Genomic DNA, 16,244 nt, shown 5'->3' with positions numbered 1-16,244 from the left:
AGTTGTAACGGATGCTGGTTCCGTTTTAATACTCCTATGAAAACTATGATTATAGCTTAAAATAAGTTTTTTTAAAATATCTATGTAACTACGTGTATTGTATTCCGTAAAATATTTCCACATCTTCGTCTTCAGGGTTCTATTAAAACGCTCAATAACAGATGCTTTTGCTTGATTATGTGTTGTAAAAAAATGAATTTGTTCTTTCTTCAAGTAATTTTGTACAATTTTATTTTTAAACTCTGTTCCCGAATCTGTCTGTAATTTTTCGGGTTTCCTTTCTTTAAATATTTTTTTAAATGCTCTTAATATAGTATTACCTAATTTGTCTTTTAAAGGTATAGCCCATGCATATTTTGAAAAAACATCAATACACGTCAACAAATACTTGTGACTTTTGTTATGTTTAGCTAAGGATTTCAAATCAACTAAATCTGCTTGGTATTGTTCATTAATTCCGCCTACAATTACTCTATTTTTTTTAAAGTTTAGCTTAAGAGGTTTATGTAAATTATAAGAATCTTTTTTCTCTAACCATTTTTTTATATCTTTAACTTTAGATTTACCTTTTAAAACTCTCTGTAAGGCGTTTATTCCTCCAAAACTACCCGGAAGTTCAGGTTTACTATATAATTCATTTAATTGTTCATTCATAATACTATTTAGAAGTTAGACACTTTTACAATGTTATATTTGTTATCCAGTTTCGAGCAAAATGAATATTTTTTTAAAGGAATGCTTTTTATGTAGCTGCCGTAAAGTTTATATTGCTTTCTAGCAAGAATAATAAATATAAAAAAAATTCCATCTATTTATAAGTAAATTTTAGAGTGTTCATTTTATCTAAATACGAAAAAAAATTCCGCATCATTTAAATTTACTAGTTAAATTTTCCATTAATGAAGCGCATTTTACTGGTGTTGCCCTCTATGAGAAAATAATTTAATTACAGAGTTTATTGTTCAACTTTTTTCTATGATAACGATTAAGGAGTCGGAAGAATAACTTTTAGTGTTTAAATACTATGAAAATTAAAATACTATACTAATTTTGATTACGAATATTAAATTACACAATTATCAGTGCTGCCCTCTGTGAAAAAATAATTTAATTAAAGTGATTATCTCTAAAAAAACATATTGCAAAACTTTTTTCTGTAATAATGATTAAGGTGTCAAAAGAATACCTCTTATCTTTTAAATTATTAAATGCTAAAAAAAATGCCATACTAGTTCTATTACGAATTTTAAATTACACATTCTTATAAGGTTTTAAAGCACAAATAACAACTATAATAGTACACATCACATAATATTTATTGAACTAAACACTGATGCCATCTAATGAACAAAAATCAATTTTTGCAAGCATTATCAATTCAAATATATTAACAGTATTCAGATATTGTTCGTTTATATAGTCAATTAAGGGAAATGGATACTTTGTAGGAAAAAATATTTCCTTTTTCAACGCCTTTTCAAAGTCAGTAACTATACTTACTGTGTTCAGGTTTAAGCACGATTCATAAAAATCATAAACTGTGTTAATTTCTTCGATTTCTGGGAGTTCGTCTGTTCTTCGTATAGTTTTTAGTCCTTTTTCTAGAGAAATATGATTGTTCACAATATTCCTTAGGACACGAGTCATGGATGACGAGGTTAATCTTTCGATGCTTTCGTCAGACACTTTTTTGAGAACATTACATGACGTGTGTCGTTTGAACAGTTCATTAAACTTGACGGTGTTGTATTTTAAATTAATATAATTACAAATCACTGTGTCGCGCACTTGACCGAGTTGTGACCATTGCACTGAATCTATTTCGACAGTAGATCTATAAATTCGACCGCTTCGGCACTGATACTCATGAGATAATGTGAAATATTTATCTTCTTGCATTTGGACGTAGTAGGTATCTCTTTCATCTCGATCTGAAGCATCCAATTTCATGTTAATATCAACAACATCAAATACCGACATCGGAGGCACATATGTTTTGCTCAACACATTAAACTGGGCTATTTCTAGAGTAACACCATCTTTGGAGGGATAATACATCTCACGATGAAGTTTATAGGTTCTTATATGGATCTTTACTTTCCTCTTGTAAGCATTCAAAGTCAGAAACAGATGGTTGCCAAGAGGATAAACGTGTTCTGGGATACTGTCTCTCTGAAATTTTCCATTTTTGTGGCCAACGTACTTGCATTCCTGTAATATTAAAACGTTTTTGAGTTCTTGACCAAATAGTGATAAAATTTTAGTAATAACACTGAAATGAAGTATATTTGAAAATTAAATATTAAAATTATAAACTGGAAAAATATCAAAATTAAATAAAAATAAAACTTTTATTTAAATTTAATCATTCTATATTATAAAAAGAAAAAAGAATACAAAATACATAATATAATTAAATACATAATATTTATAAAACCGTCATTATTAAAATTAAATAAAAAATTAAATAAAAATTAAAAAATAAAATTAAAAGGGAATAATTAAAAATAAATAGTAAAACCTATTAACTAAATAAATTTAAAAAGCATTAACACGAAAATTAAATAAAAAAATTAAAAATAAAATATTATAGTTAAGGAAATGGAAAAATAATTTTGAAATTAAAATTTTAATTATATATTTAAATAATAAATTTTAAGATAAATAATTTTAATAATAATTATTTACTTTAATAATAAAATACAATTGAAATAAATAATGACTTTGAAAAGAATAAAATAGCTTTATTTTTAAATCTAATATTACAATAAAATAAACATTACTATAAAATATACTTACATCGTTTTCATCATATTTTCGCTTCATTGCCGTATTTTCTGAACTTTCAACTCCAGCCATTATGAAATATATTCTCAGACTTCGATGGATACTATTTGAAGTTTAAAGCATACGTTCTTATAAATGTTTCGTGACTTCGAAATTGTTATATATGTATAAAATTTCTGAGTCCTGTTGCCAATTTTTTTGAATGAAATATAAACAGCCAATGAATAAATTTAAAAGAAGCAAACTACTAGTTCAACTCCAAACTGCACATGTTTCGAAGTGCATTCTTTGGAAAAACACGATCAGTCTGCTAGTTCCTTGTTCAAACCTGATCAGAACGGAAGGAGGGGGGAGGGTCATGTTCAAAACCTGTTAGATCTTGTTCAGGGTTTCATTTCATTCCTCTAAAACCTATTAAGAGACTAATTAAATGTGCTTTGTTTATCCCTACGTGTAATAGAGACTCCCTTTTCTTAAATTTGCATATAATAAACAAAACAAAAACTTACTTAAAAGAGAATTTTGGAAAAATATTGTTATTATATTTATTACGTTAATAAAACAGCAAGCTCGTTTCAATTATTTTGATCAAAGATGAGTTTCAATGATACTATCACTAAAATTTCTCTCCAGATTCCTTTTTCATAAATTTGTATTTAATTAACAAAAAAAAAAGACTTAAGAGAACTTTGGAAAAATATTTCTTTGATATTGATTACGTTAATAAAATAGCATACGCTTTACATTTATTTCATTCAAAGATGAAACGTATTTATGTGGTTAGTACGTTTTACAATTATTTCGTTCAAAGATGAAACGAATTTATGCGGCAGGTGCGCGATGCAATTATTTTCGATCAAAGATGCGTTTAGACACTATTCGTTTATTATCATAGAAATTATTAAGAGTCTTAAACTCTCAGATTCTTCCATCTCTTCCGAAAGAAACACCAATGAATATTATTTTTAATATTATAATATGCAATGAATAAAGTAGTAAATACGCGTATTTAATTAAAAATACAATTTTAACTATAAAAAAAAGAACTTAAATACATTTATTTTACTAAAAAATAATTAAAAACATTTATTTCACTAAAAAAGACAATAAATTAAAATAATATAGTTAAAAATAGACAAATATTTAATTAAAAGAACATCCCGAAAATCAGATTTAATTAGCAATCAGGTTTTACGCGCTAAGTAGTATAAGGGGAAACTTTGGCTTTCCGGAGTGACGTCACTTCCGGAAGCCAAAGTGCCCCTTATACTACTTAGGACGTAGCTGAGTATCCTTAAACTTCGAAGTATCACTGCGGTAATATAATCTTTAGAATTTTAAAATTAGATTCAAATTAATAGTGTAACTTAAAACAAAATTTGCGTTTTAATTCCTTTTATAAAATTATGAATCAAAATTGCTTGTAAATTAACATAATTATACAGAACAATCCTCCTATAGAAAGATTTAAATTCAACACAGCATCTAATCATGTGGTGTCAAAGTTTGTTGTTGTCATTTTCCTACATATATCATGACACAATGCTTTCTTCTTATTTTCTGCAACTCGTTTAGAATTTTGGATCATTGCTGTCTTATCTATTATTCAACATCCTCCATGCCTTTAGCATATTTAATTACATAAATATTTGATGAAGAGTCTTCTATTACTTGGGAACCTATTTTGTTTTTCTACTGTGGTCAAAACTCCTCTGAAATTCATAGATGAAACATTTTTTCCCAATTTTTCTTTCGTTAAATATAATTTATTGACATTTGCTCGAGAAAAAAAAAATAAAATGGAAATTCACCAAATCTTGAATGCCAGGAAAATGACATATTACCTTAGAAGTTTAAAAAACAGTCATTTTAAGTTAATAGTAAGTAACTCAACTTAAGCCTTTATGTTAGATGGACCATAAATTGCTTAAATTAATTCTTTTTATCCACAGTAGAAAGAATCAAATTTTTTTTTGTTGCTGATGTGTACAGAAAAAAATTGTGTATAATAATCAATCATTTAATAAATAAATAATTGATTATATCCAACCATATTACAATCATACATAAACTTGGTATTAGGTTAATATTTGCTTTTCCTGATTACAGTATTACCAGTTAAAAAAAAATTTTGGTAACACTTCAATGTCCTGGAATTCAGAAGCCAGGAAACTGACAGCCAGGATAATGACAAATTTGCTATTTCATAGCATATAACTTTACTTTAATTTAATATTTTGGCCTAAGACGTTTACATTCTGCATGAAACAACAGAATTTTTTAAAATAAATCAGATAAATCTATGTAGTTTTTGTTATTAATGATTTCAAGAAGCCAGGAAAATGACAGCATAAAAACCTACTCACCTTGAAAAATATTTTGAGCCAGAAAATTGGTTCTTTATTCATGCAACAAGACATGTTCAGATAGGAGGGTATCTAATCAATCTATTAACATAAGATATTAATTCCTGGCGCTATCTATTTTGGTTATAAGTCACTAAATAAAAGTAGTCAGGAAAATGACGGATTTTCTTAGGACAATTAAATTATTGACAGAAAAAAATTGTTTAAGCGAAATTTTTGTAAATAATACCCTTTGCGTATATTCTAGAAATGCTTACACCGGCTGAGATAAAAAAAATTAGATATTGGAAAATTTATGGGAAGTTTTGAAGCTAGTTATTATTGGAAACATTGCTTGGGACATGCCAGGAAAATGACATTTTGAAGTTAAATTAAATTTTTTAACTATACAAAACAGTCAATGCTAGTGCAAAGTCATTTTAAATTTAAAGTCAGCAATGCAATTCATCAATTTTTAAAAAAAAATTCTTTTAGTATTATAGTATTAGATCTGGGAGCAAGGGACAGTGAATTGTCATATTTCGTGAGAATCACGAATAGCGATATATATATATATATATATATATATATATATATATATATATATATATATATATATATATATATTCACATTCACGCACTTAAACTCGAAAGGATTTGTAAATACTGAAATCGAAAATAATTTGTCTACTTGTAGCATTTTTACATATGAGAGATAGGGAGATATTCAAATGTAAAATTAAACGCTATCCGCAATTCAGATTTTCCCTTAAATATAAACTGCCCTTCATGCAAAGATAAATTTAATTTAATTTTGTAAATTTCATTGCTTTTAAATCCAAAAGGTTTGTAAATACTCACATAAAATTAAAAATAATTTTTCTACTTGTAATATTTTTGCATATGTATAATATATTTAAATGTAAAATCCAACGCTATCCGCAATTTAAGCTTTAAACGCGTTTATTTCTGCATGAATTTCAAACAAAATTGATGGCTAAGAGGAGCAGATTAATGAGATTCTCATATGCAAATCAGAATCACTTGTTCGAAATGGAAATATTTCTTTCCCATTAACATCATTTGCGCTCTTGACTTAAATAATAATGTTCGATGCGTAAATTTTGTTGACAATGTTATTTAAGAGCTTATATTATTTAATTTAGCGAAATTAAAAAGAGTTTGCAAGCAATGCGAAACGAAACGCCCTCATTTAAACTTTAAATTTAGGGTTGAAAATATGTTGATTTTATTTTCCCATTTCTCACTCTGATAGAAATATGGATTTATATTGTCTATTTATGATTATAATATGATCGGTAATGATGGGCGTATGGATTAATATGCATTATTATCGACTTAATTTTGCGCTTTATAATGTTTGAAAGAAAAAATACAATTGTCTTTTTTCTTAGAATTTTTATGCTTTTTTTTCTTAAAAAAATGTAAAATAACTTGGCAGTTGAATTGTTTTTAAACGCTGTTGAATGCTTATATTTCAAATCCAACATTAACTCGTTAAACTTGCTGAAATACACAATGTAAACTTTGTTGACTTAGCTGTTTATACTCATTAAAATTTAAAAAAGAAACATGATAAAACATATGTATACTTAAAATAAATTTGATGGGAAAAATCCAGCATGGAACCACCATTTTGTGGCTCCCTTAAATAATTTATTGACAAAGTATAAATACTTAACCAAATATAATAAATATGCAATTTGTAAACCCTCAATGTGAAAATAATCAATCAATATATAGCAAGAATCATTCATATTAACGACGTAGTAAAATATAAAATGAAGTTAGTTTAAGTTTATCATATATTTTTATCCGAGCCAACATTATCTTGTGAAAATCAGATAGCACAGCATAATTTCACTTCATTGGATGACAATTTTTTCGGCAGTTATTTATAATTTTTTCTGCATTTTGTACATAGTTTTTTTACATTCTCATATTTTTAATATATGTATTATAACGACTTCTGAATATTGAGACTTTTTTAACGCGCTTGATTCGGAACGACTCTGTCGTAAATTGCAATTAGCTTCTGAACTGTAAGTTTATGGTTTGTAACTATAAAAGCGTGTTAAATATAATTTTTAATATTAATTTTTAATATTGATTTAGATATTTAAATAGTTATTTTTTATCCATTGTTCTTAAAGTATATGTGGATCTTAACTTTTTCAACATTTAATAATTCTAAAATGTTACTTACCAACTAAACGCTTTTATAATAAACTAGTGGGCTGCGCCCCCTGCTCGCTAGCGCTCGCCAACCCCCGAAAATTGCTACGCAAACTTATATGGTTTGCTTTGCTCGCTACTAACTTAGGTACATTGCAAATGCACAAAATTCTAAGAAGTCAAAACAATCATTCAAATCCATATAACAACTTTTTTTTAAAAAAAAAATTACATCTTTTTAGTAAATACTAAGTCATTAAAATAAATTTAAATTCAAATAAATGACATGTAATTCGTTAAACTTATTAGAAATGTGCTATAGTATAAAATCTTAAGATAAAATTTCTAAAACTGATCTCTTTAAAAAGGTTAAAATTTTGGCTATAAAAGTCTATTAAAAATGAATTGATATATAGTCTATTAAAAATTGAAATAAGTGAATTGCAATGGAAAAACCTACATAAGCAAATAAATTCTAGTAAAACAAATAAATTCGTAAAATAAATCAAAAATCGTCAAGTAAATTCGTAATATATAAATTCGTGAAAAAAAGCGCTTTCGACAAAATACTAAAATAGAGATCTATCGACAAAGACTACTCACTTCTGCCTAGCTTATGCTCTCTCTGGTTATTTCAGTTTCCGTTTTTAAAAGCGCTAAATGTTGAGCCATCTTAGCTAGATTTGGCATGTGACATTTTTAGCGGCAATCATTGGTCGATTTTCTAGCGTTGCCATTCGGGGAGTTGTAATGAGGCTTTTTTTGTCGCCGTGTAGGAGAAATATATATATATATATATATATAGATTATTGCGTAGTAAAATAACATCATGTAATTACTTTATAAAATGAAAAAAAAAAGCTTTTAGCTTTAAGACTTTAGTTTCGAATAATAACCAAATAAAACACGCAATAACAAAGAATAATATAAGGAAAGAATGTTAAGTAAATATTTTTGATAAATAACGTCTTAACTTTTATTTAATAATTTTATGCTTTTGTCAGTCATAATTATCTGGATCACCTTCGTTTATTAATGATTATATTATGTGAATTTTTGTGTCCAATAAGATGCATGCGACGGTAAGACGACAATCATTATTTTAAGATGTGTGGAAAAAGCATATTTATTAAAAATGTTTTTAAAAATAATTTTTTTCAATAACAAAAAATAAACAAATGCAAAAAAAAAACGAATGATATTTTTTAATAAAAGTTTTTCAGTTTGCACCTACTTAAAGCATTCAATCGGTTCAAAATCCTTTGAATAAAAAAGGGAATTTTTATGAACTTATAAAGAAACTTTAATTAAAAGTAGTAATTAATGGCTACAAGTAAAACCATTATCTTTAAAGAATGCATACTTAGTCCTTTTTTTTAAACGCGGTAACAACAATATATATGGTTGCTCCTTTTCTACTTTAGAGTATAAAATACAAATAAGAATAGAAATAAATTACCCCTAAAACAAACGAAAAGACCATTTTGTCTCGCTACATTCATGCGACCTCCAGATAAGCTTGAAAGAAAAAAGTTTAGATTTACTTTTGTGACTAGAAAAAAGCAATACTTTATTTCTAAAAGAATCTGTTGCCCGATTTTATTTGGTTACAACCCTTGTCTCCATTAAGATTAGAAAAGTATTTTTATAAACTTACTAAAGCTGAGTCTTATAGATAAGTTGAAGAAAAGGATGACTATTGTTGAAACAGATCCGTTAATATATTTAAGTTTTAAAGAGCTTTCCTTTTCGTATGTGTTGTACGCACTATTCTTACAAGTTGCTCCACCATAACTTAAAGAGTTTTTCAAGCTTATTACTTTAACAGACTATTTATGCATATAAAAAATTATAATTTTTTTAAAAGTGTTTCTTTTTTGTCTTAGATAATAATTTGTCTTGATAAATGTTATCGTCTAATATTCAAAAGGGTCAGCGGGGACCTTCAAAATTTATTCTATTTCAAATTTTGTAATACATATTCTGCCCAAATTTTGAAATTAAGTATAATTTGCAAACTAAATAAATAAAATTGATACTAAAAGCGTATTTAGTTTACTTTTTTAAGTTTGAATAAATTAATAATGTTATATATTATACATTATTAATATATATTATAATTAATAATAATAGTAATAATAATATATATATAATTACGGAACAGTGAAAAAAAGGGGGGGGGGAAATAGTAATCAAAATAACAGGAAAGTGGGGGAAAAAATTCTTAAAAAAAGGAAAAAAAATGAATATACATCTGGAAAATAAAAGATATAATCTTTTCATCAGCTCACGTGATTATATCCGCAAAAAGGAGTGCTTTCTAATATTGTATCAATATAGCAATATATACCATATTGATACAATATTAGAAAGCACTCTTTATTGCGGATATAATCGTGCGGATATAATCGCGTAAGATTATATCTTTTATTTTCCGGATTTTTATTCATTTTTTCGAATTGTTTTTTCTCTTGATTTTTTTCCTTGTCATTTTTATTATTATTTTTCTCTTCCCCCCCCCCCACACACACGCACACACACACACACATATATGTGTGTGTATATATATATATAATACACACACACACACATATATATGTGTGTGTGTGTGTATATATATATATATATATATATATATATATATATATATATATATATATATATATAATAAACATAATTTCTTTTCTTTTTGGAAAATACGAGCACTCATAAAAATTTTCATTTCAAAATTGTTTTGAAAATAAAATGTATTAGGATATTATTTTGTTTTTAAAAATTCGAATTAATTTTAGGTTATTAATATGTTAGGGCGATTAGCCTTAACAAATTTTAACAGATTTATGAAAGATCCGGAAGTCCCGGCATATTGAATATTTTGCGAAGGATAAAGCAGAAGAATTTTCTTTCTAAAAGGATCTAGAAAATGACAAGATTTTTTCCTCTTCGAGACGTTGATGAATTAATATTAAGGTAATTAAGAACCACGAAAAGCGCGTTAGAGGAGCATAATTAAGACATTAAAAAAATAACTGAGTATTTCATTTTATGGCTTGTGAAAATTGAGATAATTTGGAGAAAAAAAAATGCGTATGGAATTGATTACCTTAATTTATATTTTTCTGGGGAAGGATTCCTACGTTTAAATATTTTAATTTTCTTTTTATAATTTAAACGATAAGAGAAAATATCTGAATTGAACTTTAAAAATGATTGAATTTTATTTGTTTAGTTATTTAATGTTTCATATTCAAAATACATGATTTTTAATTAATAAACTTTCACATGAAAGTTTAGCTGAATGATAAATAGCTTACATATCCGAAAAATAACACTGGGGAACAATTATTTTTGTTTTCTGTTTGCATGAGAATTCATAACAAATCTTAGATACTTCCGTTCCACCGAGTTCAAATTTGCTTTCGGTTTCTCACTCCAAAATACTAATATATTTTTAGTCTATTTTACTTATTAACTTACATTTTTAGTCTATTTTCTTAAGTTTAAAAACGTTATATATAACAGTGGCTATCGTAAATGTTGTGACAAAAGTTGCCTTCAAGGTGGAGTTAGGACACATCATCAGGTTTACAAATATATAAGAACATGTCTGGGAAAGTCGCATTGCGTGTCATTTCGGATGTATGGAAATGTCGTTATTCGCCGCTAGGATCACTTTCATACTATGAACTCTTTCTTAGTCAGCTTTTGAACAGGTCATTAAAATGAAACGCTCTCAGCAGCTTGCTCATGGATTCCTATGCAATTTTAATCCTGATGATGTGCGCAAACTCCCCCCTGGAAGGTATCTTTTGTAGCAATATTTACGGGACCACCCTGTTATATATAACGTTTTTAAATTTGTACATTTCGACAAATGTCTTTTTAAAAATATTTGTAGCTGTAAGAGCAAAAACTAATTTCAGATTTAAAATTCTCATAGTCGAATTAGGCAAGATGATGTATTTGTATAAACGCAACAAAAATGGTGTTCTCCTATGTTATAAGACAAGAAATTTATTTTAACTGAAGATATTGGAGTAATATATTGATAAGTCACATTTTCTCTCAAATGGCAATTTACATCATACTGTCCCTCGATTTTGGAGACTCATCTTATTGCCTGTGTAGAAATCGTTGGGTTTCTAATCTAAAATACTTTTCTGAACAGTTTGAAAAAATGTGATTTGATTATTTATAGTTGTTCAATGCGTTCTCATAAAAACATTTTAGTGTGTTAAGTACGATGGAATTGACTAGTAAACTGAGGTATTTTGGATGAATGCTGACTGTGCTTATTTCTTGTTATTTGTAGTAATTGTTATATAATGATTAGTTGTTGGTGGCAATAGATTGTTAGTATTTGTTTAGTTGAAAGAACTGGTAAAAATAGAAGAAAATCACTGGCTAGGTACACCGAAAAAAAAAGAGTTTAAATAGTAAATTAATTTCGCACTGTTTGAATTTTCATTCAAAAATTATGGTAAAATAACTGGTAACAGTCTGTCCATTCAATTAATCGTAAAGCTTACGGTAATAAGCGTTTTTTACTTTTACTGTTTAGAAACCGTTTGCAACTAGTATGGTTAAGAAACCATGAAAGCAAAACTAAACGGTTTTTTAACGATTTACAACTAGCATGGTTTTAACATTACATAGCTTTTCGTTAGATAATGGGCATTGGAATGGATTGTGGTTGTGTTCTATCAAATGCACCGTAGAATGTGGTTTAATTAGTTTATCTGGCTTATCACTTATCGTAAGAGCCGAGAAATGCTAGGTTTTTTGATGATAAGGAGCTTTATGGTGCCGTAATTTATCCGTGAGTAAGAGTACCGTAACTGGAAATTCTTCATGTGTTGAAGGTCATATAGGAAATATTGTGGTGTCAAGGTTGGGACTCGAACAATAGTTTTGTCGTTAATGATGATGACAGATTAACCCTCTTCGCAATAATATCTACCCAGTTACAAGGAGCTATGGGGCTTCATTAGGTGCGCCTAGTTGGTGTGATAAAATTCTGGTTATTTAACCGTGTTAGGTGAAATCAGTTAATGATCTTATCTTATTTATAGTTATTTAATTTTGTTTGAATGTGGAAAAACAACAATTTAATAAATTGTTATTTAACCATTGTTATTCTTCAGAGAAGTTTTTATCTGTACGTGATCTGTTAATTAATTCTAAATTAATAATATTTTTGAATAAAATTTATAACATTGATTCTAATAATTGTGATAATATTAAATTAATAATATTGATTTTTAAGCTTTAAAATATTGTTTGTCTTTCTATAATTGTTAATTTTACTCTTTAAGCATAAAAAGTTTAATTTAAGTGCGCCAACATATTATGCTTCATCGTTTATTTTTATATGAAGAAAACTGGGCAAACGAACCGTAAACATGGTAACTCCCACGTTTTATCCAACATCAAAGAGTTCAGAATGAATTTCCTCTTTAATACGAAGCACTGCATTTTTAATCCATAATTAAAAATTCTGAAATTCTATTCAGGTTTGGAGAGTTTGAGAATCATTAAATGAGCTGTATTTTACGATTCTAATAAAGAATAAAACTATTTCTGACTTTAAATCTCTTTCAAATTATCTCTCATGACATTTTCAACCATTGGCATGTAAGCTATTTGTATTATTATTATTATATTGCGTCTTTTCATAAAAATATCCTCCTTTTTATTAGTCATACATTTGTCTAGTTTTATAAACTAGAAATGAGTTAAATAGTTCCAACAATAAACGAATTTTGTATTCATTTAATTAGCAAATCGAAATTTCATATCCAAATTGATAGCTATACTCAATACACTGTAAAAAATTACGGTATAAAGTACCGGTACTTTAAATGCATCTTCCGGATAATTCATTTTGCTGTAAAAATTCGTATAAATACTATACCGTAATTTTATAGTTATATCTATTTAATTAGTTATATCAGAGATTTATTGGTAATTATTACTGTGAAAATTACGGTTTATCAAATTTTTTATTCCACAACATGTTCCGGTAAAAATGGATTTTACGCTAAAAAGTACCGGAACCTTGTGTACATGTACTTTTTACGGTAATTTGATCCTGAATTTTTTACAGTGCATTGGGAACTGTATATTGCTTTTTTCTACGATATAATGTAAAACCCATTTAATCCCTCAGTGTTAAATTTATTTTTTGTGTATTTCTAAATATATACGTAATTTTATGTCGCAAAATACAAAATTTGAACATAATTGGTTGAATAGTTCTTGAGAAATTGTATTTTAAATGAACGACTTTTTATGCACTTTATTTTAAATAAAACTTATTTTTCGCATTTTGACATACGAGTGGATTAATAAGATACAAGTGAGTTAAATTAATTATTTAACAGAAACCAAAATATTTTAAAGTTTAATTTTTATACATTAAAAGACAGTTTTCTGAAATTTTTTAACGTTGAACTTAATTTTTAGACAAAAATAACCAGTGGATATTATTTTTATTTGAAAAGTTACGTTCATAAGCTAATTTTATTTGATTTTTCCTTTATGTCATTATCTTTATTATAACTCTTCATTACCTCAAATAAACACAAAATGAAATTAATATTAATTCTCTTATAGTTTTATTTAATTAATATTTGAACTCAAAAGTAATGCATCAACATTAAATAATGGTATCAGATTACACTACTTCCAGCAAGCAAGACTTATTAACAATAAAAGGTTAATTAAAAGTTGATATCCCAACAAAATATAATTTTTACCCAGATTCAGTTCAAACCTTTTTTCTCCTTTTTTTTTTTTTAGCTTTTAGCTCACTCCATCCGGCAATACAAATGACTGCATTAACTGTCTTACTTTCCCGAACTGTCTTTTCTTTGACTTATTAACTGTATTTGAGAGGAAAAAGACTAACAATGTATTCTTTAGTGCTTTTCTCGTTTCAGGAAACGGATAGGAGGATGAAGGGCTTTTACTTGTAATTATATTTCGTCTGCTAATTAAACGAAATCAAACGATATTTCAAAGACCGATTTCTTTCGAATATTATTTGGTTGAGTTTTTTATTCTTTTGTGTGGCATCGGATATATATATAATTAATGGGAGAGTTATGAAGAGATTAAGAAAACAATGAAAAAACGCGTAAAGGAAATGAAGTCTTAATTAATGTGTTATTTTGGAATGTAAGAGATTTTAAAAATATTTCTTGCATGATGATAAGATTTATCCCGATAAGACAAACGGAATTAAGTAGGATAAATTTATTTCAGCGTTAATATTGTTGGATTTTTTTAAAACTAGTTAGCGGAAGCATATAATAATAAATATCAAAAAGTCACAATTATTTGCAATTATGGTGTTATATTATTGCAAAACCATAATAAAAAAAATTAAAAAAAGTACCTTTTAGGGCAAACTACAGTGATTGACTTCTGAATTGACAAATGTCACGCTGACATCACTTGCAGGTATTTAATTCTTGAAATCAATAAATCATACTTAAAGACACCGTTATATAGTTTATCTGATTCAATGAAATAAAATGTTGCATTTCATATTGTTGAAGAATAATTAACTAAGTTTTGATGTTTTATTTCCTTTAAATATAATAAATGTACTTGTACTTTTAATTGTTGAACAAAATATTTTTAATTTATAATTTTAATATAATCAAAAAAGTTGTTAATGAATAGTACTTTCCCTTATGTTTTAAAAATATTGAAAGATGAACTTGTTGCTATAACTTATTTCCAAGTGGATGACTATATTTTTAGAAAACAATATAATTAGGAAAGCAATATAAGTTTGTCTTCAAAATTAACAAACGTTGGAAATTATGAAGCAACGTTTAATAAAGATGTAAATAGAAAACTTTGCACTTAGTTCATGTGCTTACTATCAGATTAAAAATAATAAAATAGCTGAATATTTAGTCTATATAAGGGGTAAAAATAATAATTAATAAATTAATAATAATTAATGATACGTAGTTGAAACAACTGAGAAATGTTTTCATAATTATGATTTATTTAAATTATTATTTGTTGCGCTTCCCAGTGGTCCCACATAGTTTCCTTTTGTAATTAGATAGCAAGAACTGTAGGTTTATATTATATGATTAAGAAAGATAGCTCATCACATTAAAAAGGAAAACCTATATACTGACCAAGCAATGAAAATGATGTTATTGTTTGCAGTCATCACATTTTAGTTAAGATTAATCACAAGCAAGCAATTTTTAATATGGATCTGCACAATAGTATACACACCTTATTTTTTTCTGTACATACAAAAATTTTTCCTGTTTCTATTATCATTCACTTTAATTTATTTGGATTTATAGAATTTAGCTTTAAATGCCTTACTAAAAACAAATTAAACTTATTGTTTAAAAAAAATTATAATTAATCATTCCGGGACGTCCCAACAAGCTGATTTTGCTTAGCTGATTTTTATTACCTAACATAATCAAGCGAAGGCATGTAAAATTATTAAAGAACGTGCACTAAATTTGAAATTAGATTTTGGTGAAATAGGGCTGTAAGCTAACAAACAAAAATCAGATTAAAAGTTTATACACATTGGTCATTGTAAATTAATATTTAAGTTAGAACAAAAACTGATAAAATCTAACAGAACTATATTGAAAGACGAAGAACTAAAACCAATTTTAATGTAACGAAATTTTACATTAATTTTTTAATATTTCTTTGGGAAACTTGACACAAGAAATTCGACATAGATTTCTAATAATCGCAATTAAATTCTTCTTCAGAAATAAAACAGGCTTTGCATCTTTGAGAGAGCCTTTTTCAGTACTCATTTCTCAGGTTTTGTTAAATTTTTTTAATCTTTTTTTGTACTGAAATATTTGTGATCACTAATGTGTCTCGTTTTTTACTCCATTTTTGATAAGGATT

General features: G+C 26.8%; 2 protein-coding genes across 2 annotated transcripts in view; one reads left to right on the top strand and one right to left on the bottom strand.

Annotated features, from left to right (window-relative positions):
* Positions 1 to 16,244, top strand: part of LOC107447225 (sodium/calcium exchanger 3) — a 297,552-nt gene that overhangs the window by 32,176 nt on the left and 249,132 nt on the right. The gene's annotated exons all lie outside the window — the stretch shown is intronic.
* On the bottom strand, positions 1,299 to 3,832 carry LOC110282737 (uncharacterized). The gene is made up of 2 exons (XM_043049953.3): positions 2,800 to 3,832; positions 1,299 to 2,211 (listed from the first exon to the last, which is right to left on the bottom strand). The coding sequence occupies exons 1-2, from the start codon at positions 2,857 to 2,859 to the stop codon at positions 1,324 to 1,326; spliced, it is 948 nt and encodes a 315-aa protein (XP_042905887.2). The 5' UTR covers positions 2,860 to 3,832; the 3' UTR covers positions 1,299 to 1,323.

The sequence above is a fragment of the Parasteatoda tepidariorum genome, chromosome 6, assembly GCF_982258835.1.
Source record: "Parasteatoda tepidariorum strain Cologne lab strain chromosome 6, Ptep-v5.0, whole genome shotgun sequence".
NCBI lineage: Eukaryota > Metazoa > Arthropoda > Arachnida > Araneae > Theridiidae > Parasteatoda > Parasteatoda tepidariorum.
The sequence above is the reverse complement of the archived record's forward strand: the minus strand, read 5'-3'. Positions and strand labels throughout refer to the sequence as shown.